Below are 25,314 nucleotides of genomic sequence, written 5' to 3'. Positions count from 1 at the left end.
AAAATGAATCTTTCACACCCACCAATTACTGCATCCACTTAAGATACACACCAACATGAATAAGGGTGGGGAGGGCACTAAACACTGTACCACAGCTTTCACACAGCTCTTTCCACTTGCCTAATACTTAATTGCAGGGTTAGTCTTTTCTTTAATGACCAACAAGACTCGTTCACACATCACTGACCTAGCACAGAGCGAAGTTGCCTCACATGCCTCTGTTTTAAGGTACTTTCTGATCTCAAATGTTTATGGGACAAAACTATAAAAAAAATGTTTTATTGTGAGGAAATTACAATATCAAATTCCACAATGTGACAAAGGTCACAGCAGCATAATCAATTGAACCAAACATTCACAGTAGCATGAGGAAATCTTACTTTAAAAAATATTCGATGCTTAAACCACGATTAAGGTCAATAGAAACGGATTGGATAAAAAAAAATATTTAATAGAAAAAAGCAAGATCTATTTGACAATAGGGAAGAGATCAATTAATATGGCGTGGTCACAAGTTACATGGAAGAGACGAAGATCTTTTGGATGGTCTACTCTCTCCCTTCTAAGTACAAGAAGGCGATGTAAGCATTTCAGGTTCATATGACTTGGTGCCTACTCTACCCTTTCCAAGTTAGCTTAAGTGCATACAATCTCACTCTTGGAGGGCCATTCATGCACCATCGTTGTACAGGGTAATGTGCAACCACACTGGCTCTTTGAAGTGCACAAATGTCGGCGCAGGCCCTTAAAGGGATTGTATGCAGCTGTATGCCTGCTTTGATTCTTGCTGATGACACGATCCTGAATAGCCCTTTCAGGTATTAATTAGTGTGCTTGTTAGTAAACTGTATTGTCAGTCAGTGTATCTGTATTTTCATAGCCCTTTCAAGAGTCGGTGCTTGGGTCAACTCAGTTGGTGTATAGGTACTACCCTGGGTTTTCAAGTACCGCCACATGCCCCTACTCTTGCTCCTTCAAGTAAATGTGCACAATCCTGCTCTCACTCCTTCATGACCAAGCACCCAATGGCTCTAGCGGGTGTTTTAGTGCTTGTTTAGGTAGGAACAGGCTAGCCATCATGGGCAATGGTGCTTCTGTGCGTTTGCGAGCCCTTGCAGGCACAGATACAGGTACCTGGTATGGAATTTGGAGGTGTATCCGATCATGCTGAAAGCCTCAAATATAGGGGCCACGGGTAAGTGGGGGGTGGATGAGAAGGGTATGTCCACCTCTACCAACTGCATTTGTGCCGGCACTGGAACCTCAAGGCTTATGGATGAATCTCCTTCCTGTGAGGTTGCTGCAAGATTGACATCAGCCACTGCCTGCAATAGCCACTCTTTCTTAAAGGTCTATGAAAGAATATGGGCATATACTAAGAATTGCTCTTCCTATGAGAACGACTCTGCCATACAACTGGCCACTATGAAAGGCAGGGAATGTCTTGTGGGTTGGGCTCTCCAGCTTTGCTTGTTTTTTGGCACATTCTGTCAGGCAATTACTTTGTTCAAGTCAAAGCGTTTCGTTTTCTGCTCGATTTTTAGTGTCTGGAGTTACCTGTGTTTATCATTATGGCAAAGGTGCTCTCCTCCCTCTCGTGCTCATAAGGATTTACCTTTACAGTAGTAGTTGTGCTTGGAAGGCCTCCCAGTAAGCTCACCAAGTAGGAAGACAAAAAAAGGAGGGGGTGAATAGGGAGGGGGTGGAAGAATACACCAAATGGTCACCACACTTTCAAGGGTACATCAATAGCCAGAAGTCCCAAGGAACTCCTAGAATAGCTAACAAATAACGTACCGATTAGGGCTCTGATAACTTGCATGCAATGTTGAGGAACTCAAGGGGCACATATTTTCCGAGGGTTCAATAAACGAGCCAGTCATTCTTGAATTTCTACTGACAAACAGGTCATAGAATATATGCCCTTCCAAGGGCGAGGGACCAGGGAACGGGATGGGGAGTTGATGTTCCAATGGACTGGGACACACCCCTTGTGAGGTGGGTTGGGCCAGAGCACTTAGCATACAGACATGCCATAAAAGGCATACAATATTACAGGCATCCAGTAATTTATCTGAGCACACACCTAACTTAAAGCCTGTATACACTCCTTAAAGCATTTGCTGAGTCAATGTATAAAAGTCCAAGTACCATTTTCAGTGGGATTGCTTACGAGCCAACCCTTGAAAACCAGACAAGTCCGAATACTCTCATCTTTCACTCGAGGCCCCTTATACGCCAACCGCAAGAATTATACGGATTTCCATGGAGGGCCTGCAACATACCACCCAGAAGGTTCCTAAGAGAATTAACAGACAGGTGATCCACTCAGAAGTTCAGTGCGCAAATACCCAGCGTGGTAAACACTCTTCTACTGGTGCTCGTAATACTTGCGTTACCCCTGCAAGAGTGTGGTGGGTCTTTTGTTCCCTGGAAAACATAACTGTGCAATTCAAGCATTTGAGAAAGACTGGCATACAGAGTGAGCACTGAAATCCTTGACAAAGTCGAGTGTATCCAGGGCCTGGTGAATACTCTTCTCTCAACTCCCCTCCCTCTACCACAATTTGTCAATGTTCTTCATAAAACAAGAGCTGTCCCTTCAATGGGTTGTTTGTGCCACGCTGAACCAAACAGCCTTTGCTTTTACAGTTCATCCCGAGATGGTGGATGGTCCATGCCAAAGAACGAGGAAGGCCTTCGGTGGACATCCCTCTCCCGCTTTACGAAGGCTGTGAACGAGGAGACGCAGTTTCCAATGAAGTGATCCGACTGGCTCAGGATATATGTGTCTATTAGAGCAACATCAGGCTGCAGACTCACTACCTTCACCTAAAGCAGAAAGAACAGGAGAAGTTTACCGTAGGAACACCCAACGCATCAAATCAAAACCTCATCAGCAGTTGCCCATTTAATAAAGGCAGGAGAAGCAAGACGTTCCTGTCAATATTACTCTCCACAGATCAAAATGCTTCTAGGCATGCATTATGCGCTTGTGGAAATTGCTGGACTGGCCATTGAAGGGCAAAATGCCACACTTGTCGACAACGTGCATCGGCTACAATCTGAAGGTCTTTGTGTGAACTCACAATAGTCTTACAATCTATGGCTTCAGGCGAGACCAACAGCAAGTGTGATGAGGTGGTGCAAGTGAAGAGGTGCCACAAGCATACTAACATTTCACAGACAGCCAATGAGCAAGTTCCCACATGAAGGCTAAAGTCTCTTCATACAGAAGAAACCAAACATTGCATGCATCTACTTCACAAAACCAGACATGTGGCTAATAATGAACATATGATGTTGACGAAAAACAGCAGGGGAGTATGTTTTATGGAATGCATAGGAGTCAACAAGTGGCCGTTTTTTTCCAGTTTTTAAGCCACAGAACTGAGAAGAACCAGTCTCAGAGTGGCATTTGGCATACACCTACTAATGAAAGATATGTACGTTGTTTATTCAAGATTCCTTCCGGGTCTACAACAGAAGATTTTCTGTGTATTCATTTCAATTACAATTAACTCCATTCTAAATACCACCAGAAGTGAATGCACACTGCAGAACTGGCATTATCTGTGGCTGGTCAAGTATGTCTCATCTTTGGTTCTGGTAGCCCCATGTTCTGGAAAATGGTAAAATATATTGTGGGTAGGGATGCACACAATAAGATCATGACTTGCTTCTGCTCTTCTGGTGACAAGAGCAATGGGCTGCACTCGAATATCTGTAGGTAGTAGCAACTGATTTGTACAACTTAACATGCCTGGTGAATGATCTCAATGAAACCACGTAGTACCATGTTGAACGGAGATAGTTTTCTGCCAGAGTGGCCTATGAAGTTCACTTTCTTAAGGAAATGTGAAGACTGGGTAGTTCTAGCCTTCTTCACTCTCCTACCAAACATTGTAGAGAGGACTATTTGAAAATATTAATCTCAATAATATCTAAATACTACTTTAAGTAGGGCTGATCATGTCCAAGGGAATGAAGTCACTAAACTACCCTGCTCTCCTTGAGTTACTGTCAGAGATGGCAATTTAAACATGCTCAAAATATGTAGGCATGGAATGTGTAATTAACAAAACAAAAACGACCTATATTGAATTACAAAACAAGCTTCTTTCAGAAAACTACATAGCAGCACGCCAGCATTTCAGACTTGCACTGGAATCCTTCATCATTTTGTTGCACTTCAGACTGTAGTACAGAATACACTCATCAGACCATGAAGGAGGAAGCCAATGGAGCGATGCCAACCACCTCTTCTTCACATTTTATCAAGTTATTACTTATACTGCCTTATCCCCAAACCCCATCTCACTGGGTCCATGTGCATATCCTAGAGTGTCTTGAATGCCTGGCAAAACCTCACCTTTCCTCCCAAGAGCTGCTGTATTTCGGACTTGTAAGACTCAGAGTCAGTGGCAATGTAGACAGCCAGCGCTCCAATCTCCTTCACCCAAAGCTTAAGGGCTCGCGATATCTCCTTGAGGTTCGGCAAACACATGTCCATGGTAAGTATCCCTGCGCTCTGACGGCTGTACCCAACGCACTGGGGGGAGGCCATGAAGTGAGGTCCTGCCGTGCCATCCTTCAGCATTTTACAGGCATTTTTCTGTTAAAAAAAAAAATGCAAGCATATAATAATCAGTGATGTCTCTTGAATATGCCCCTAGCATGCATGTTCAACAATCACACACTGTGGTGCCACAAGGCCAGACAGGATGGGGCGCCCGCCCTTTTGCACCAGTGTGGCATAGCCCTGTATCAAAGCAGTCAACACTCGACACAATGACGAAAAGGAAGTCGCTCTCTGTGACAACAGATGAGTAACAGAGTACTAACTTTTCAAAACAAACACTATTTGAAGTACACCCAACAAATCAGATAGCTCAGCGGGCAAACTCACACAGTCCATTCAAAATGTCACCCTTAAATACAGCTAGCAAAAACAATGGATAGGACTAAGACAACATCATAATTTCACTTCCACATGATGTGACCTTAGGAACCCATAATGTTTGGCTACCTACAGCCTTCAATTAAAGCAGGGCAATTTTGGCTGATGACTAGCAGTTTTGGATTCATCCATTTAGTTTACGGTCATGGTATGTGTTAGGACAGTTTTTCTGCAGTCCAACTAAGGGCTTAGTAAAACCATTCAACTGAGGCAGTACAAGACTCCACTCTTAGTATAAGGCTGTACTACCTGAGTTAAGGATAGCATAGACAGAGAAGCTAGGCTTACCTTAGGAGGGAGAGAGGGCTGTAGAATCAGTACAAATGAAATTGTAATACAAATGGTCCAAAGAAACACTGAAACACTATGTATTATAAAAAATAAATGGTGTATTTAAATACAGGTAGGCCCAGATAAATCTTAGGGGGAAATAAGTACTATCACATTATATATAACCACAACACCATGCTTAAAAAGGTACACAGCCCAAAGCATATAACCTTATTTGGAAAACCTAACAGTAGTTCTAGGGAAGTCAATCCATTTTATACACATTCAGTATAGGTCAAACCTATACTGGGGAGTAAAAACCAATGGTTACTTTCAAATTACATTCAGCAATTCCAGGGTAGTAGATCCTACCAATTGTACCGTGATGCTCAACAACTAACCACATAATCCGTCAACTGGACAATATACGTTTTGTGAATAGTGGAACACTTATTCTAGATACAGTAAAAAACCTATAAACAACTTTTGTGATAAGTTGCAGAGTTTATTTGGGGGTGACTTTTGGATGCAACTTCTTCTGTCGGCGACCTGTTAATTTATTGCCTTTCGGCCGTGTCGCGTCCATGCGGTGATTTTAGGAGGAGCCAATCCCCCTACCTCCTTGGTTAGTAAAAATTGAGAGCGGTTCACCACACATTGACTGCGCCACACAGATTTTTATTTTTTTTTAAGTTTTTGTATCTGTGGTCAGATCACAAAAGAATAAATGGAAAAGAAGCGTACAATTTTGTATTGGTAATCTAATCAAATGCCCTCTGATTTACACGCGTTTCCGCTGCTCAAGAGACTTTTTCAAAACAAACAAGTTGGGCAGTTCAAAAAGTCATTTTCACTTAACAGGACTGTGAAAAGGATTTTCGGAACATGAATGACTTTTTGAACTGCCCAACTTGTTTGTTTTGAAAAAGGCTCTTGAGCAGCCGAAACACCTGTAAACCAGAGGGCATTTGATTACCAATAGGAAATTGTACGCTTTTTTCCATTTATTCTTTTGTGATCTAACCACAAATACAAAAAACTCTTTTTAAAAAAAATCTGTGTGTGGCACAGTCAATGTGTGGTGAACCGCTCTCAACTTTTGTGATAACACAGCTAAACTAGGTGAGTAAAACCTAAGGATGTAATATTCAATTACAGGTGCTTTTCAGATCAGTAAAACACGGATTGAAATAAGCAGTAACTCTTGTAACTTATTTTTGGATGGCACACAGCTAACTCAAGGTAAGAAAACTCCATATACTTTTTCAAGGAGCTATCAGCAACTTGGGGCAGGTATAAACCTAAGACTCTTCTTTTGTGTCCGTCTAAAGCAGACCAGGGAAAGGAAAACCCAAATGTTAAACTTTATGAATGACTCGAGTTATTCTAGGTAGGTAAAACCTAATGCATACTTTTTCCTGACAGGCTAACAGCAAGTCAGGGGAAGCAAGACCCAGTTGGGGAACATTCATATAATTATCCTAACAGGAATAATAAAGTGAAACCAACAGCATTAGTTTTGGGAAGAGGCACAACCAAATCACAGGCGAGTAATACACCCTTACATCTACTCTGTTAGAATGGCAAAACAGTTTCTATGGAAAGAAAGAACTTTAAGACACTTAGTCTTTTATAGGCAAAAGGCCCAATCCTTTAAAAGTCTTTCCCTTATTCTTGCAGCATGAGTGTTCTCAGTGGCAGAAGGGGATGTGGGGGGGGGTAGGGGGGGTCACCAGGGTCTAATGACCAACAGGCCGTGTCAGGATAGGTTCTTAAGTAGCAAAAGTCAGCGTTCCTAAGGAAGACTGTTACAACAGGTGCGTATTTTACTTTTGTGTTAGTTGAGGGTCCTGAGGCTTCACAGAAGACACCCTAGGAGGATTCCAGCAGTGAGCCTGGGTGAGCTGGACGAGAGGCCTCCAAATCACAGACATCCCAAAACTACACAGGAATCACAAGAGACTTAAGGTAAGTAAATACCCAAGCCAGCACAATACCTCAGCACAGAAGATTTTACAGCAGGAGGACTTCAAGATCTGCAGCCAAAAACCTGGTTGCTGGATTCCTTGTCATGGTGATTGAAAACAGGACCTTGGAAGGAACTTCGCAGCAGGGATCAACGGGGAAGGCTCTAGGCAGGGTTTTCCTCGTGGCTGGATGCGGCTCTGTGGATGTGAGGCCTTTTTCAGGTGCACGGAAGAAGACAGAATATCAGTGGTCAGATTCTCGTCGTTACAAAGGTCCAGCACTCTGGTGAGGGGACTTTTCAGACTTGATTAGTTTTTCTGGAGATCCAGAAGGATGGCCACGAAGTTTCAGCGGGATTCGGAATTCAGTAGACCACGCACCTCACTATGGCTCGAGGTCCCAGCGTATTGCAACCCCGCAAGGCCGCAGCACGGTGTGGGATGGCTCAAATTGCAGGTCTTCTTGAGTGTATTGGATTTGCTGTGGGGAGTAACAAATAAGGATGGGCTAGTCTTCCAGACACAAAATGGTGGTCATATGCAGCAGAAGCAGCATAGGTGGTCCCCCCTGACCTCCCAATATAAATATGCAATGAAAGTAAATGTTGCTTATCCGCGCTAAAACCCTAATTCTCTTGTTCCATCAACAATAAGGTAAGTGCATAGGTCCTTATTCAGTATGCTAATCAAACAAATCTCATGTTCTAATTCTGATTTATTGGCACAGCCGACACGTGTTTTGACCAATTGGTCGTCCACAAGGCTGTTAATACCCCAAAGAGATACATGTTACACAAAAGTAATAATACATCCAATTGATGTTAACATAACATTTAACATGGTGCATATGAATAATGGTTAAAAATAAATATCACAAGTTACGTAAATATAATTACATACCATTTTGTGAAACAGTATCAGGAGGGGTGAGCAAGTACAGGAAAATGAGACAAAAATACAATGTTCAGTTACATTGTATGATTAAAATGTACATGATTAGACCCATTGAGTTAGAGGTGCTAGCACTGTGATATGATAATGTTGAGAACTTGTTGAGACTAAATAGTTGGTTCTTTCTAAGATTTGCATGAGTGAACTGACAGTTCCATCCATAGTGAGGGTTATACAGACCCTTATGTAGAGCTATAAATCACCTAAAATCCCTAGGGATGTCCCAAAACCTGCCATAGAATTGCTCAGAACGTGCTCTTAAGTCACAATGTTTGCCAATTACTAATGACAAAGACCATGAGGCAACCACACCCATGTGTATCAAAGTGATATGACCCCTATGTCCAAGAAAACCACTCACCAATTTATTCAATAATCCGGTTTTAAAATCAGAAAACATATATATACATATACAACTCTGTAAAAGACGGTCATTCATCTGATGAACTGGGATACTCTAGCTATTGCCAGAAATCACAGGTTACTACCATATGGGACCTCCTGTGCTGTTTCTGCTGCATTTGACCATCATTTAGTGCCTGGAAGACTAGTGCTTCCTAATTTGTCACTCACCACAGTATTTGCAATTCTGATAATTCGTGACATTGGGTGCTGCTGTGTCTTACGCTTGTAATTATTAGAAATGGCAGGTTATTTTAAGAATAGAGGAGGAGCGAGCTGCCCTATTCGCACCTCGGGGAAGCACTTTGAATCCATTTAAGAGCACATATAATCCACCAGAAACACTGAGCCAGAAATGTATTCAATTGGAAAGATTGTCCAAAAAAAGAGATCAATACATTTTGGGAACAGACGTCCCTAACAAATTATCTAGAGAACAAGAAGATACCCAGGGGATTGAGAATTTAGATTTTCCCCAATTTTGACAAACAGGAAGATTTAGACTTGGCTAACCAATGGAAGAAAAATTTAGATCAGGGTTCTACCAATATGATCGAATTATTAGTTGAACATGCCAAGAGGAACATGTACGAACACAGGTAGCTATAGATACACTCAAAGAAGAAATCAAGAGTATGCCTAACCCGCAAGCAACTAAGGACAAATATTACAGTAAAATGTATGAGATTCTAGGAGCCTATAAAGATGAAGTCAAAGTTCTGAAATTTCGCAAGTATTTTAGGGATGATGGGGATTATAGAGAATATTGTGATTATACTTTGCAGGGAAAATTCAATGATTACACAAGAAAGTCTAGAGATAATGCACCCAACAGAGACGGGCAGTTCCGACATTGATTCTGATGGAGATGGTACCAACGTCACTGAACAGGTATCAGAGAACCCCCCCTAATGCCAATTAGGGGAGTTTTCTTTAGAACAAGTAAGATGATACAGAAATGGAACCCAACAGGGGGGTAAAACAGGTCAGGTTTCAGGTACCATCTGTCCCAAGTACATCAACATGGAATAACGTCACAGGGGCAGGAGGGGGCGGGAGAGCAGGATGAAATCTAGACACAAACAGGCTTCTAACAGGAATATGCACGATATCAGGGATGAAGAAGCAGTTGGGGATCTAACTACTAAAAGCCTGGTAGTCTATCAGATAGGATCTTGACCAAATTGGAGGAACAGGTACTGAACAAAGGATTATCATTTGCTCCCACAGTAGGGGCGGATTTTATTGATTTTCAGATCGAGCTATTTAAATGTACACGCAAGCTTAAACTGAAGAAATATTTTGCTACACAGATAAAATAATTTGTGCCCAAACAAGTACAAGATCCTCCTAGTTCGTTTACCATTCGCGATATAGAGAACACACATTTAATGTCTTTGAATGTGGATACAGATAAGTCACTAAGTGAGACTTATCAGGACTTAGGTGTCCAGACCCAATACCTACCAGTATAAGAGCTTAAACGAAAATCCAAATTTACGCCACTATTGGCCAATGAGAACATCATTGAAACATTTCATAAGGCCGTTATTGATTTACATAAGCATATTGACAGGATTAGTAAGGGAAGCTTGCACGTATAGGTATAACCTTACGAGAAAATAACAGAAAGCATTAGAGAATTTGGGCTGTGATACAGTCATCCGAGAAGCTGATAAATGTGGAAATGTAGTTTTGTTGAATACCAAATATTATTTGAATAGGGGCAAAGCGCATTTAGGTACACCTGGGTGCTATAAGCTACCAGGTAACCCTACCAAAACCATTACACAAGAATTACACTTACTGGTGGATAGGTAAAATGGCATTGGGTCTATTACTGATGAGGAAAGAACTTTTTTGAAACTCAAAAACCCTGTCATGCCAACCATGTATTTTCTACCCAAGATTCATAAAAGATTTGAGAAATTACCGGATGTTCGACCCATAATGAGTGGGATTGGCTGGGCTACTGAAGGGCTTTTACAGTATATAGATAATATACTAAAAGAATATGTGTTACTAATGCCCTTTTACATCAGAGACAGCACTCGGGTTCTTCAGATTTTATCGACAATAAATTGGAGAGAAGATTACGTACTGGCCACGATGGATGTGACCGCCCTTTATACATCAATCAGTCACAACCTGGATATCCAAACCATAGATTGTGTTTTTCAAGATCATTCTGCCTCTTTACACATGTGGAGATGTTGAAAGAATTTTTAAGATTTACATTAAACAACAATGGGTTTCCGTTTGATGAGACATATCACCCAAATCAACAGAGTGGCAATGGGGGCTAAGTATGCGCCCTCATTAGCCAACCCTTTCATGTCCAATTTCGAGCAAACGCACACATTATGTAACGATGAATTGAAGGACAAAGTTATACTGTGGAAGCGTTATATAGATGATATTTTAATGATTTGGAAGGGTTCCAACAGCGAGTTTGTAAAATTTCTTAATTCTAACTGTTTTGGCATCAAATTGACAAGCGAATGTAGTAGAACCACAATTAAGTATCTGGATCTGACAATTTATATATCACAAGGTAAGATTGAGACTAAAACTTTCCGTAAGGCAACAGAGGTCAACTTTACATTGCATGCAAAGAGTTTTCACAGAAAATCAATTATCATGAACACCCCATTTGGAGAATTCTTTCGAGCACGCCGCAATTGCAGTGATTAACGGGTATGGTCACAGGGATGTGCATTGTTAACCAATAGATTTGAGGAAAGGGGGGGTACAAATTACAAACCATCTCAGAAGCTTGTTCAAAAGTGGAGAGTAAGTCCAGGGCAGACATGCTCAATCCTACTAATAAGGTTAAGTCAACGAAGACTCAAAGAAAAAGTGTGGATATTATAACCAAATACACCAGTGATGTTAACACACTGTACAGGATTGTACTTAAGCAATGGGACATTTTATGGCTGGACAGGGATATTTTGCCCTTTGTAAATGAGAAACCTTTTTTAATTTACACTAAAGCACCGACACTCAAGAATAGACTATGTCCTTTTTTGGTTGATAGAAGTCCGAGAGGTACGGATTGGTTGACACCGGTGCAAGGGTTTCATAAGTGCGGGAGCTGCAGCATGTGCGGGTGTGCACATCCTGATTTTCAAGTATTTGTCAGTGAACAAGGTATCAAAATCATGATTAAGGACTTTATTAATTGCCAGACTCAGTATGTGGTCTATGCAATTGTGTGTGTTTGAAGATTTATGTAGGTAGCACCACAAGGCAGCTGCGTACGAGGATTAGAGAGCATAACTCGAGCCTCAGCAAGCAGGACTAAAGGCTGCCGCTAGCGATGTACTGTGTCATGATCTCTGCTTCCAAAAGGTCAGGGTTTTCCCAACTCCCTTGGAAGCAGATCCATAACCCAGGTTCCGAGTGCCAACCAGTCCCAATTGGGACCTTTTGGACCCAGTCCTGGCGCCAGTGGCACCAGGCTCATAAATATGCCCAGTCCCAGCGCTGGAAGCGCCGGGCTCATAATGCTTGGGTGGACTTACCTGCAGCAGACCATGCTGCTTACTTGCCTGCCAGTTGAGCCTCTGATCCTCTTCTGTTTGGAACTACTTTTCCTGTTGGGTGGGGCAGGAGCCACTCCCTAGGTTCAGAACACTGGAACTCTTCTGGAAAGCAGGAACTCTTTTCTTACCTAGGCGTGGCTGTGGAAGGAGACACCTAAGCACTACAGGAGGCTATTTAAACCACACCCGATGGACGAATCTTGCTTTGCGTTATTCTGCATCCTCTGCAGCAGAACGCTCATCGTGTCTTCTGCATCTGATCCTGGGCCTAAGGAAAAAGGCTTACCATCCTGAATCCAGTCTTCAGCAACACCTATAAAGACAAGAAAGAACAGGTTAGCATTACGGTCTTCAGTGACAGCGCTTCACTTATCTGGTCCATCGGCTGTCACCAACGCCTCGCGCTGCATTCCGGCATCTGAAAGACAAAGGCTTACCTACTCTTCGTGCGCTCCGGAGGTCTTCACACTGCATTCCGGCATCTGAAAGACAAAAGCTTACCAACTCTTCGCACGCTCCGGAGGCCTTCGGCGCTGCATCCCGCATCTGAAAGACAAAACAAGGTGCGTTTAAAGACATTGGGGAACTTTAATACTCACGTGCCATTACTCCTTTCCACATCTAACCCAGTGGGTATTCCGGCACCCTGCAGCCGCTCCGAACTTGTACCTGCAAAATAAAAAGACAGTTAGAGCGCATCGTGAAGCAGGCAACAAGCGCTTACTTACGTGCTTCCAGGCGCTTCTATTCATCACACGGGCTCCATCTTCAACTCACTTCAGCCCGTCATCCGCCATCGCCGGAACCCTGCAAAACAAGAGACATCATTACTAAAGACTTTTAAAGACATTAGAATTACTCGAAACTTACCGTTCGTGCAGTAAACGACGGACAGCAGTCCTCTGAAGTCAAGAGGCCTGCTCCCCTTATCCAGTGAAGAAACTGGTTACAGCACCCTGCCCCGAGGCAGATGGAGAGCACGGCGTTCACTTACCTAAGGTGAGAGCGTTAACCTTTGGGGTTCTACAGGAGAAGAGAAAGGGAAGAAGAGAGAGACATTCAATAACCCAGTTCATTAATCCCATATTTTCTATCTGCAGACATCTTACCCTTCGAGTCAGACATACAGTGCACAGAGGTCCAGCCCAAAGAGCCAGCCGTGTGTTACACATCACCTTTGAAGATACGGTATACGCCCAGTCAAGACCGGCGCCTCTACGGGAATCAGGTGAGCGTTACATACTGGCAGGAACGTCATCAAATGGATGACGTGAACATCTCCAATTCATTGGATTAAAGAAAGCCCAATTAGGCAAACAGGGAGGTGACCTAAAACTTAAATTAAGGTAGATTGAGGCCAAACATGTATGCAATTTGCGGTGTGTTCTGGTAGGGTTGAACTCTGAGCATGAAATGCATGTGTTCTTATGATGAATACACCATATCTAAACCTGTAATAGCCTTGACATGAGGGAACTTCGTTTCCAGCTACACGTTTATTTTTCTTGTTGTAGTGTTCGATACCTTAAGTTCTATTCGTGATCCACGAGGAACCATCAAGGAGTTGGTTCAGACAACATTGCCTAATAACTAAGGCTAGTGAATGATTCTCATGTATTTGAATTTACATTCTGGTTGTCTTTAGGAGTCCATAGCTTGGGTACCACATGCATGTATTTCTGGCCCATATTTCAATGGGTCTCATCAGCGCTGTGATTATAAAGTTTGAATATTAGTCATTTAGGGATATCTCCAAGGAAGTGTCCGGCGACTGATCAGTTAATACAGGATCTCCCTGGTTATAATCTTTATTAGATCCGTGATTTGTATCGGACATTTTTGTTTTTGGGGGGGTGAGATCTGTCACCAGCAGAAGGGCCTAAATAGTACGTAATATACCATGGAACCTAGCATAGTTTTCCATTTAATTGTGCGCATAGATAACGTTGGATAATTGCACAAATACAAGCGCTCTTTTTATGGGAGCCAGGTAAAGATATTGTGAACTCTAACTGGTATGGAATGTCTGAGTGGGCCACGTAATACCAACTCAATTCAAGCTGACATACGCATCGGGATCACAAGTACATTGTGGTCGCTGATGACGTTTTTCAATTTGCGCATGTGACATCACACGCATTATTTGCAAAATATAGTCTGTCACAAGATGGCGCTGGGTGCGCATGTTGGGAGACGACGCGGGATCAAGCCTACTTTACATTGTCAAATATAGGTAAGCAGTGAAACTTTTATAGGAAATCTGCCTGTTTATCAGGGTATTATATACCCTTGAGATTGAGAGACATTCTTTTTTGTGCTTTTTTCTTTTTTTTCCAGACACTAGATGACAGTTGAATCACCATTCTCGTAAGCACCAGAATCTTTTCATTATTGGAATTATGTCCCACTAGGGATACAAAAAGAGGAGAAATTATAAGGAACCGATTCAAAGTAAAGGCAATACACCTATATTTAGGCAGGATGATGGTACTAGGAGTATGATTAGTGTATATGACAATTTTGAATGGTTTTCTGATTGATTACCAAATTACAGTCATTCACGCTGGGATTATTAAGCGCAACTGTATTTAAGGAGAACTAATTTTAAGGATTGCTAGAGGAAAGTTACAAAGATTTAAGCAACTTTTGGTGAGTCTGCTTTTGATTAATAGAGTGCTATCCATATTTGGTATGAGAGTATGGGCATTGTCCAACTAGATGTTTAGTATTTTCATTTCCATTTTGGTATCTTTTAGATGCCATCTCAATTGTGGTGAACAATTTGAATATTGGTACACACCAAGAATATCCTGGTGAAGTGTGTAATTCTTACAACGCCAGGGTAAGTTAACTTTTGATTACTGGCAATAGCTAGAGTATCCCAGTTCATCAGATGGATGACCGTGTTTTACAGAGCTGTATATGCATATATATTTTTTCTTATTTAGAACCCGATTATTGAAGAAATCAGTGAGTTTTTTTTCATGGACATGGGGGTCATATCACTGATACACACGAGTGTGGTGCCTCACTATCTTTGGCATTAGTAATTGGTACACATTGTGACTTAAGAACACTTTCTGAGCAATTCTATGTCCGGTTTTGGGACACCCCTATGGATTTTAGGTGATTTATAGCTTTACATAGGTGTCTGCATATTCCTCACCATGGATGAAACTGGTAGTTCACTCATGCAAATCTTAGAAAGAACCAACTATTTAGTCTAAACAAGTTCTCAACATTATCATATCACAGGGCTAGCACCTCTAACTCAATGGGTCTTATGTACATTTTAATCATACGATGTAACTGAATATTGTACTTTTGTCTAACTTTCCTGTACTTGCTCACCCCTCCTGATACCGTTTCACTAAATTGTATGTAATTATCTTTACGTAATTTGAAGCTGATATTAATTCTTTTGTAACCATTATGCAACATGTTAAATGTTATGTTAACATCAATTGATTGTATTATTACTTTTGTGTAACATGCATCTCTTTGGGGTCTTAACAGCCTTCAGGATGACTGACTGGTCGAAACACGTGTTGGCTGTGCCAATAAATCAGAATTATAAACAGGAGATTTATTTGATTAGCATACTGAATAAGGACCTGTGCACTTTACTTATTGTTGATAAAGCAAGAGAATTAGGGTCTTAGTGCGGATAAGCAACATTTACTTTCATTACATATCTTCTTGAGTGTAGTGGGCCTCACTAGGCTCTTGGTCGGGGTCGTTGTTTTCGGAGTCCGCAGGTGGATTGGAAGGGCTACAGCAGGCTCAGGTTACACAGCAGGCTCTCCGGACGTTGGAAACCATCTCAGACGCTTTTCCTACATTATCCTCTTCAGTTTTGATTCCAGTGGTCGACTTGTCTTCAGCTTTCAGGTTCAGAGTATTTAACAGGAATTACAGCACAACGTCTGCATGCTCTCCCTGCATTTTACAAAAAGGGGTGGTCTGGTGGTCCAATCAGGACAGCCAGCCCCACACTGGGATTTGTCCCCATTCAGGCAAGGAGGGAGACAAAGCGCTGTGGTGTTTTGGACTCCTCCCTCGCTTCCTGCCTTTCGAGACAGACTGGAGCCTGGGCGGGGAGCCCAGGGGACTCCCGCAAAAGAAAAAAAAAAAAATCAAAAAAATAAAATCACACAAAGGAATTTCCCGCCCTGGATATCTGGGGGAGGAAGAAGGAAGGACAAACACTAAACACTAAAATGGCGAAAAAACAAGACAGGCCCATTTTGATAAAATGAGCACCCTTGGGTGCAAAGGTGCACCGAATTAGTAAAAGGTATCACTGCCACCAGCCATTGAAGGTAAGCTTGTCCCTATAACAGAACTGTTGCAGTTGTAGCTGTAGTGGGAAAGGGGATACATTGCATCTCCCTAGCACTCCACATAAGGTGCGGTGTGCTGGTTTCACCAAATAAAATGTAAAAAAGATCTAGAGATCCTTTCCACCCATGGGAACTGTAGTTCTCTCAAGGTTAGCCAGAGAAAGTTAAAAGGGGAGCCCCTAGTGCAATCCAGCAACAACAGGCACCCTATGGAGAGTCTAAAAAATGACACCCATAAAAGAGTAAAAGATTCTTTGAGTGTGGAAAAAGGTTTCCACTCAGCGAATCCACCAGTAAAGCAGAATGTTCTGGGGTGGACACTGGTCATGAAGATTAACCATTACTATGAAAATCCTACCCAACAATATGTCCCTTCTTTCTCTTCTCTGATTTTGAGTAGTTGCATGAACACATGACTTCTTTTCTTTGTTTTGCACTTGACATTTCCAGAGTAATAAGTGTCCCAGTAAACTAGGGACTCCTTTGAGTGGCCAGGAAAGTGAGGCGGGACAACCTGAGTTTCAAATTTGCCCATTTTATTAAAAAGAAAAGGTTGAATGACCGCCTCACTATCCTTACCGAGATGAGGATTTCCCTGCCTAGCAAAGAATAAAAGAAACACTTTAATAAAGGATATCTGGCCTCACACATGTACATTCAACAAAATAACAAGGAAAACACATGGCATTTCAATTCAATAAAAGAAAAAACATAATACATCAGTAGGCTCATAATATAACCATTGTCTCTTCTCCGTATCTGGGTGAATTCCTCTTGCCCAGATTTGAGCATGATATTGTTCCACAGTTCAGAAGAAAATTAGGAAAACCTGGTTGATCACAAAGTTCCAAATAGTTCTTGATGATTTCAACTTTGCAACAAAAAGAAGTTCGGTCATTTTAGAAACGAGCATCTTATTTGTCTTCTCTGATGAAAAACAAAAAATTTCTTTTGTCAGGATAATTTGTCCACAACTCATACTTCTGAAGAGATACCACTTTCCAAAGTCAATTTACACACTTCTCTTTTCAGTGTTACAAACAACCTTGGTTGCCACAACTTCTGCTACACCAAATGTTTGGCCATTCAGGTATAATGTCCTGCACGAACAACACTTCATAAGTGATCAAATTACTCTTCAGTAACACCTTGCTGTTTGGGACAAAAAGAACTTTAGCAACTTCAAATGTTAAACTTCTTTCGGGGAAATAGGCATTTAGCATTCCTTTTCAAACTATGCTCCTCTCCCTCCAAATACCCTTCTACAGAAGGGCAGCCTGTTTGCCATCTTCTTCCCCTGTCTGCATCAACAGCCAAACAGTGATATGTATAAGGTTTTACTTTGCCTCTCTCAGCTTTGGCATTGTGTGTATGTATCAACTACATCTATAAATCTCCCAAGCATGAGCAGCCAACTTTCAGAACTTTGTGCCTCTTGCTGTTCCGCTCTTGCCCCTGGCAATACTTGATATATTGATAATGCCTGTTCCAACTTTTTTTGCTTGGGTATTGGTTGTGCCTTTCAGAGTTCAAAGAGGCTTCCTCACCAGGTAGTTGGTGTTTCCAAGACCTTACAGAATCAGGGTTGGAACCTTTTAAGTTTACAGCATGCCACTTGCATTGATTGTTGACGGTTTGGCACTCCTACAGCTTGTCTGCATGTCTTTCAGTGATACGCTAGTCAAATGTTCTGCGTGGTACACGAGGACAGCATCGGAAAGTCCTGGAGTCACTCGCTTGCCTCAGACTCACCGGTTAAGTCGCTTCTCCGTGCTCCGCTTGGTGTTTGCAGAACCTCAACACTCGTGCCTTCTCCCAACCAGGCGCCAGACCTTTCTTAGGCCGCCTTTGCTTCCACCACACCAGGTTAGAGCTGCCTTCACCTCCGAGTGCCCCTGGTGCAATCCAGCCAGCGGGAACTTCTCTGCGGCTCTCGCCACTTCTGCCTTCCGCAGCGCAAGCTCAGCACAGCGCGGTATGAATGGGCAAGCGTTTCCTTTCAATTCCCGCTGCGCGATCCCTGCAGTTGGGATAGTTAGAGGGACAGGCCCTTCTGAGACCCAGACTCGTCTCAGCGTCTCCTCACTCCTCACTCCTCTAGTCCCGCCTTCCATATCATAAACGGCCTGCACAGCTTGTCAGGAGGTCTCTATTCCTGTTTCTGCTTTCGCTTCTTCAGCTTCTCTGCAGCCTGCACCTGAGGGGGCCATTTAAGCCTCTCACTCAGGTGTGGGTCATTGTTACCAATTAACTGACCACTCCTACATCTATGTTTCTCTTGATCCCTCTTCATCGTCCCAGTACTTAGGGAATTATGGGACTTGAAGTCCTTAACAAAGTTAGTTTTCGTAACCAATTCTACTTTATTACAAATTTGACTTTCACTCTCTAGAGTATTTACTAAAGGGATATCACAAGAGTTCGTTATACAGCAAGTTTGAACAGTGGAATACCGATCTTTATATTTAAGGTTGTTTTTATTAAACAATTCCCTCTTATTATACTTATGGGAGATTTCCGACAGCGGGATTGTCTTGGGTTTGAGAGGGATGTTTATCACTTCACACCACGCAATTTCTGGCCAATTCCGCCCACATTTAGATGGTCAGTGTGAGAAAGTAGAATTATTATGGCAACAGACCATTACATCCTGTGGTAGTTGTAAACTGTCCTCCATAAAAGAAGTTCAATACAGCGCCTCATCCCATGGATATACACCACTTTTCTGACCCTTCTCTCCTCCCGGGTGATCCTCCCACAGTACACCAGTCCTGCAATTCCCTGGCCATCCGGGAGGAGACTTTAGGCAGGGTTTTAGTGAGGTATCCGTAGAATTCATCACACTCTAAACAAAACATCTTATTCTTATCATGCAATTCCAATTCATTTTTAGGAGAAGCTATAAGAGGGAGACTATTTTCAATATTTTGGTTGTGCCATGTCATGCAGCATTGAAAATAAGGGATATCTATCCAACTAATGGTTCTATTGAGTGTATAGTTTATTGAGCAACAAGGGATTTGTTTATATACCAGGTCACCCACTTCATATATTTATTGGGCCCTGCGTAAAGGAGTGCCCAATAAGATCTCGGTTTTGGTGGGCTACCGAAATTAGTAGCCTTTTAGAATTAACTATTTCCAGGGTTGTATGTTCTGTCATAATGTGCAACATAAATGAGGATTACATTTAGTAAATGATGTGTACAGATGGTTAAATGATGCATCATTTTTAGGGCGATTTATTTGACCAGTTTCACAGATGGCCTTAAGAATACCCAGAATACCCAGATTCTAGAGGATCATTCGAGGGTCTTGAATTGTCCAAATGATTCAGAAAACTTCCTGAAATGACAAGGAAATGTGACACACAAAGGGACGTCCCTCTCGTCTCCCATGGGCTTCCCACCTGCTTGCCCAGGCTGCCCTATTCCCCAGGTTGTCAACTAGAGATTAACACCTACTATCTAGAATTCTGACTAGAACGGAATAGCATTTATAGAGCTCAGGCTAGGGCCCAGAGGCATCTAGGCGCAAAAATAAAACAGTGAGACAAACTACTGTACACAGAAGAAGGACAAGAAATAAAACTTTCAAAAGAGATGGGTTTTTAGAGCTTTCCGAAAGCTCAGATGGTCACTCACCTCCCGTAGCTGAGCTGGGAGAGAGCTCCACAAAACAGTTGCCAGAGTAGAGAAAGCTCGAACTCCCGTCTGTGCTTTGCAGAATTGGATTGAATCCGAACGCAGGCAACTCGCGAGTGAGCCTTTGAAGCTGCGGGCTGCACGCCGGTATCCATTTACGACTGCAGAAGTGTGATTTCACAGCCGTAGGTTGGCGAGCGACTTTAGACTATGCAAAAGTGCAGTCTCGAGCCATTAATCGCAGAACAATGAGGTTCCTTTAGCCTATTGTTCCTGACCACTATCCGTCACTGCATATATTGACAAGTGACTGACCACGGCATCTCCACCAAAAGAGTTCAGATATATTTGGCTCCATTGCACGACGACCAAGAGCGTGTTTTTCTGTGCTCCTCCCCGCCATGTTGGAGTTGTACTATTGAGGACCACTTCGGCTTACTTCCTTTCGTGTACAGCCCTGGTATTCTCTGGGGTCCAGTTGTGCCTTTTCCGCACTGAGGAAGGCAATTGCTCGACTTTCTATGCCAAGTAGGTGGCTTTATTCCATTCTGTCCATCAATCTCATGGAATCAAACCTTTGAGTGGCGCGTACACGTAGGCAGACCTGCTCAAAACTTAGCTACTTTTCTCAGAACTTGAAGTAGTGGCTGTTTACAAGAAGCACTGCTAGTGGGTGCTCTAACAATTTATGTTGTTGCTTAGGTGCACCATAGCTAGGTGCTCACGTTTTTGCATTTTGTCTTGTAACTACGTATGATGTATTGATCCAAAAAAAAATATATTTTCTCATTGGTTCACAAACTAGATTGAACTATGTGATTTTCGTTTAGCTCTTTGTTCTTTTACTTTTGTTATCACTTTTGCCTGTGCATTGTGTTTTGTATCACAAGATTCACAGCAATAAATGTCGATTTCTACAGTAAAGGTTTCGTGACTGCTTTCAGAAATCAATATAGCCAGAATTTCAGAAGTGATATCGATCATGATACACCCTATAAAGAATTGTTTTACAAATAACCACCACAAATCCAAAAGCAGCTTGGACTACATTTTTTATGTTTTGATAAGATAGGGTTGGCATAAAGTGATTTATCCAGCTTAATTGCTTTATTATATCAGGACACTGAGTGTTTACAGGTCAGTTTAGAATTACCATCAAAATCAAAGCCTAAAGGCTTCACACTTTTCTATCTCACTCCCTCTAGAATTTTTCTAGGGGAGGCCAGCCCTACATTTCCTAGAATATGGTTCAACGAGATATGGTGCCTTTATGAAAGCCCAGTTGCCCTCGCTCGACACATCTACGCCCTTGTTTTCCTCTCCCTCACTCTTTTCCTCTTTCGCCTACTCGGCTCCCCACTTCTCCTTCCCTTCTATCCCTCTATTGGTCACACACACTCCTCTCTACCTGTCCTCCCGTTTCATTCACCTCTTGCACTCTCTCATACACCCTTCTCAATAAATTACTTTTACTTGCTCTAAAACCTCCCTCACAACTTCCACTAATCATTCATGGTACCATTCACTTTCACAAACCAACACCTCACCTGCAACAATCTCCACTAGTCTTCTCAACGCTCTGCTCCAGCATCCTTCCTCTACCTCGTCTATTGGTCCACCTCCACTTAAACTTACTCACCGGACCTCATCCAACAACCCACACTACTTTCTACTTCTGGGTTGTTATACCCCTCACTTCCTGCGGTGCTTGTTCCCTCCACAACGCATTGCCTCATTTGTTGAACTTGGGACCAATCTGATTTTTCTTCTCCCCTCTGCGTAGTGCTACAGTTGCAGAAGTTTCAAAATCCCTTCTTCGATCCGCACCTTTTCGTTCATAGTGTTTGCATAAGTCTTTTTCATTCCTTTTGGTGATGAGTCAGCATTTCATAGACACGTTTAATTTCTTTTCACTGTGGCAATGGTTCACGGGAGTCTTGCTGATGTTTGTGTCATTCGTAAAGTCGGCGAGTCTTCCTCCTGCATTGTGGTGACTTCTATCTGCTGCAGGGCTTTCAGGTAGATGGTGTCCTGAAATGAGAGAAACCACACTCTGGCCAGCACAAGGTATTTCAGGGAGTGGGTGATTGATAGTGGTACCCTCCAGTTGTAACAAGGCACATAGCAAGGGGATAGGGGTTGTAGACAGGGGCTTCCCCCAGCTCCCTCACCCCGCATCTGGGGCAGGACGGGCTCTGGTGAAAACCTTGATAGGCCCCCCTTCCAGAGTTTGAGAGGGATCCCTATGCCCTCTCCATCCCGGCAGGGTCAAGTCCCCGACACGGTCACGCCTCATAAACTTGTATTTTTCTGTTTGTGACGAAGTGTGAAAGTTAGTATGAATGTGCTACACTTGATTGAGTGGGTCCGATTGTGGGATCTTGTCTTTGAGAAATTACGTGTGCCTCGTCCGGGATTTGGTTTTTTATGATGTACAGTACATTGTTTTTATAATTTGAGTCCAGTCTGTGTTCCATCTATAGACAGATCGATATTATCAACTTTGGATTCTGGGAGAGTGAAACTAAAATAACAGTGATCTATTATTTTATCTTGGAAATTTCCCAAGAAACGTACTATAGCTCCTATTCCAGGGTGTTATACCTGCTCAGGCTTTTCCCCTATTCTGAATAGCACTACTTCAACAGAAAATTGCAATTACTTGCACTACGGTCTCCTAAAACAAACTTTGCGGACTGCAGTAATTACATTATAATGATGCATCTCAGGCAAAGGTACGAACTTGCCAAATTAGATCTACACTTGTTTGAGCACACACTGGCACAGTCCAAAGGCATGACACATTAACCTCTCAAGTAGTAACAACCAACCTCTGCCCTACCTAGTAGACAGAGGCACTGCAAATAAGTTGTATTAAAAAGTAGTAGTAAAAAACATTAAGTCTAACTAATTAGCAGCACATCCAGTTTCTAGCTTCTACACAAAAAATGAACCACTACAAAATAGAAGAGGTATATACATACAAAACATTCATAGAAACTTAAATCTATGGGGAACAAATTATTTTTTGCTGCAAGTTTTGTTTAAATGGTTGAACAGCTGCAGAAAGCAAATTATTGTAAAGAATTTCAAACAGCAGACTCTCTGTTCACAATTGGCTGAATTTAGAAACATTTCTTAACTTAAACTTGTACCAAGCCAGTCAAATAAGTAGTTTGTTCCGACTAACGTACCCAGTCTGAACCAATCCGCAGGTGGATGCCAACATAGGGCCGGACGAGTAGAGATCTGATGTAGGACTCTCCCTCCTGCACCATTTTATCAGACCACACCACATATCTGTGCAGCGCTCTGTGCTCCTCCAGAACCGGAAATTGAGCCGGTGCCCCAGGAAGGGCTACGACTGGGTGCTCCGATGGTGGGAATCTAGAACAACAAAATAGCCGATACAGAAATGACACAGTGGTCAAGACCGTATGAAAGTGTCTACAGGCAAACCCCAACTGTCAAATTGGAGCAAAAGAGGAACAGCCCTCCCAAATCACAGCGCATCATGTGTGGGCAGACTGCCAATAGAGTACTTGTAAATTATTCAAGTTGCATTTGTAAAGTTAAAAACTTATGCTTGCCTGGCACCCTTCTAGCCAATATCTTGATTTACTTGGAAAAACAAATGCGCGAAGTCTACTTCAGTCTCAGAACTGCATTAGGTCATTTCACACAATATAAATGTGATATGTTGGTGGCTGGTATTGGGGGATTTCCTAGAATGGACATAAGTTATACTGTAATAAAATAATTTCACGGATTTGTTATAAAAATATATTGTAAACCATCCATGGCAAGAATGGACACATTTGTTAAGAGTCGGTTAACTATTTTAAAGCGCAATATGATGGCTTACAATCAATGTCATTTTTATGGTGGATGGTCCTTCTTGGAATGCAACCAGCACATCTTCTATCGCTCCAAGAAACAGTCGGGAGCCAATTGCATACACCATTCAACACATAGAACAAAAAGGTCAGTCTAAAGTAGCAAGCAACAAGCTAGACTTTTAGCTTGTATCAACTCAACTGTGAACCAACCATCTAGCCCAGACGGCCATGCACACAAAAAATAGATTAACAAAAAGTAGTCCGACCAAGGTAGTCACATACCATCCAAGCTGTGATTAATCGAAAAAGCTTCCCAGTTGCTCACACAGTCCAGTGGATTATAACATGCACAAAATAAACCCTCTTCCAACTGCGCAAATCAAGGTCTGTGTGTGCCCAGAGACCACCACAATCATTCTTCTGCCTCCGAAGACCCTGATGACAATCCATGTGCTTCAGGGAGATGGCCCACAGTCTCTCCTACCTCGTAAGCCATTCGTCTTTAAAGAAAGCGCTGAAGGAGATTCCTCCAAACAGGTTAGAATGATCGAAATCCACATCAAAGTTGTCCCAGAAAGGTCCAAATGGGCTTCCATCCTGAAATACAGGAATTATGAAAGGTAAACAGACAGGGAAAACAGACACTTATACAGAGCCGGTGTCAAAGAGAAACAAAGGGGAAGGAGAGGGTGAATAGGTTTCAACTTTAGACTGGAGGAGTCCATGCCCCAGAATAGGGGGCACAGGTGTACACAAAATCACACACAAATGTTCTAGGGGCACAAAGAGGGACAGGTCACATGGGACGGCCTTCGGGTCCTTAAAGCGGAAGACAGTAAGTGAAGTAGATCGGTGCTAGACACCTAATAACATGTCTTTATGTCATCAAGATAATAACTATTGACTAGGAGGACACCTTATTGTTCAATTTAAAGTACAATTCTTTTGAAATAGGGAGTTGGATGTGGGGGAGAATAAACAACCCCAACACTAGGCTGTGTTACTAAAAAGACAAGCAAACGGGTGTCCACAAACATGTGCAGCACTCCCGTCCCCTGCACACCAAATTATACTGTAATCCAGACAATATTTAAGGATGTATAAATAATCAATGTAGGTTATACGTTTACTATACCTTGTTCAATTTTTTATCAACTATCACCACTATTAATTTTAATAATAGTTTTTTTTTTTTAACATTTCTTTATTGGCATTTCAAATAACTCAAACAAGGCATCTTCGACCCCTCCCATCCCTCCCTCCCCCCGGTGCGCATATGAAGGTAGCCCCCCAAAAAAAAAAGTCTAGACGACCGGGTAGATCACAAAACCGTTCTGCATATAGCCCTTCCAATTTGTCCTCCACGCCAATGGAGATGTAGTGCTCAAACT

General features: G+C 42.3%; 1 protein-coding gene across 1 annotated transcript in view; it reads right to left on the bottom strand.

Annotated features, from left to right (window-relative positions):
* Positions 1–263: 263 nt before the first annotated feature.
* POFUT1 (protein O-fucosyltransferase 1) overlaps positions 264–25,314 on the bottom strand; it is a 143,490-nt gene continuing 118,439 nt past the window's right edge. The window contains exons 4-7 of the mRNA XM_069651013.1: positions 24,408–24,520; positions 23,279–23,471; positions 4,373–4,615; positions 264–2,832 (exon numbers count right to left, since the gene is read on the bottom strand). Coding sequence (XP_069507114.1) covers positions 2,647–2,832; positions 4,373–4,615; positions 23,279–23,471; positions 24,408–24,520 — 735 coding nt within the window. The 3' untranslated portion in view covers positions 264–2,646. The remainder of the gene's footprint in view (positions 2,833–4,372; positions 4,616–23,278; positions 23,472–24,407; positions 24,521–25,314) is intronic.

Source organism: Ambystoma mexicanum, chromosome 3p, assembly GCF_040938575.1.
Source record: "Ambystoma mexicanum isolate Mex_15411 chromosome 3p, UKY_AmexF1_1, whole genome shotgun sequence".
In the NCBI taxonomy this organism is placed as follows: Eukaryota; Metazoa; Chordata; class Amphibia; order Caudata; family Ambystomatidae; genus Ambystoma; species Ambystoma mexicanum.
This window is presented reverse-complemented; position numbering and strand designations above follow the sequence as displayed.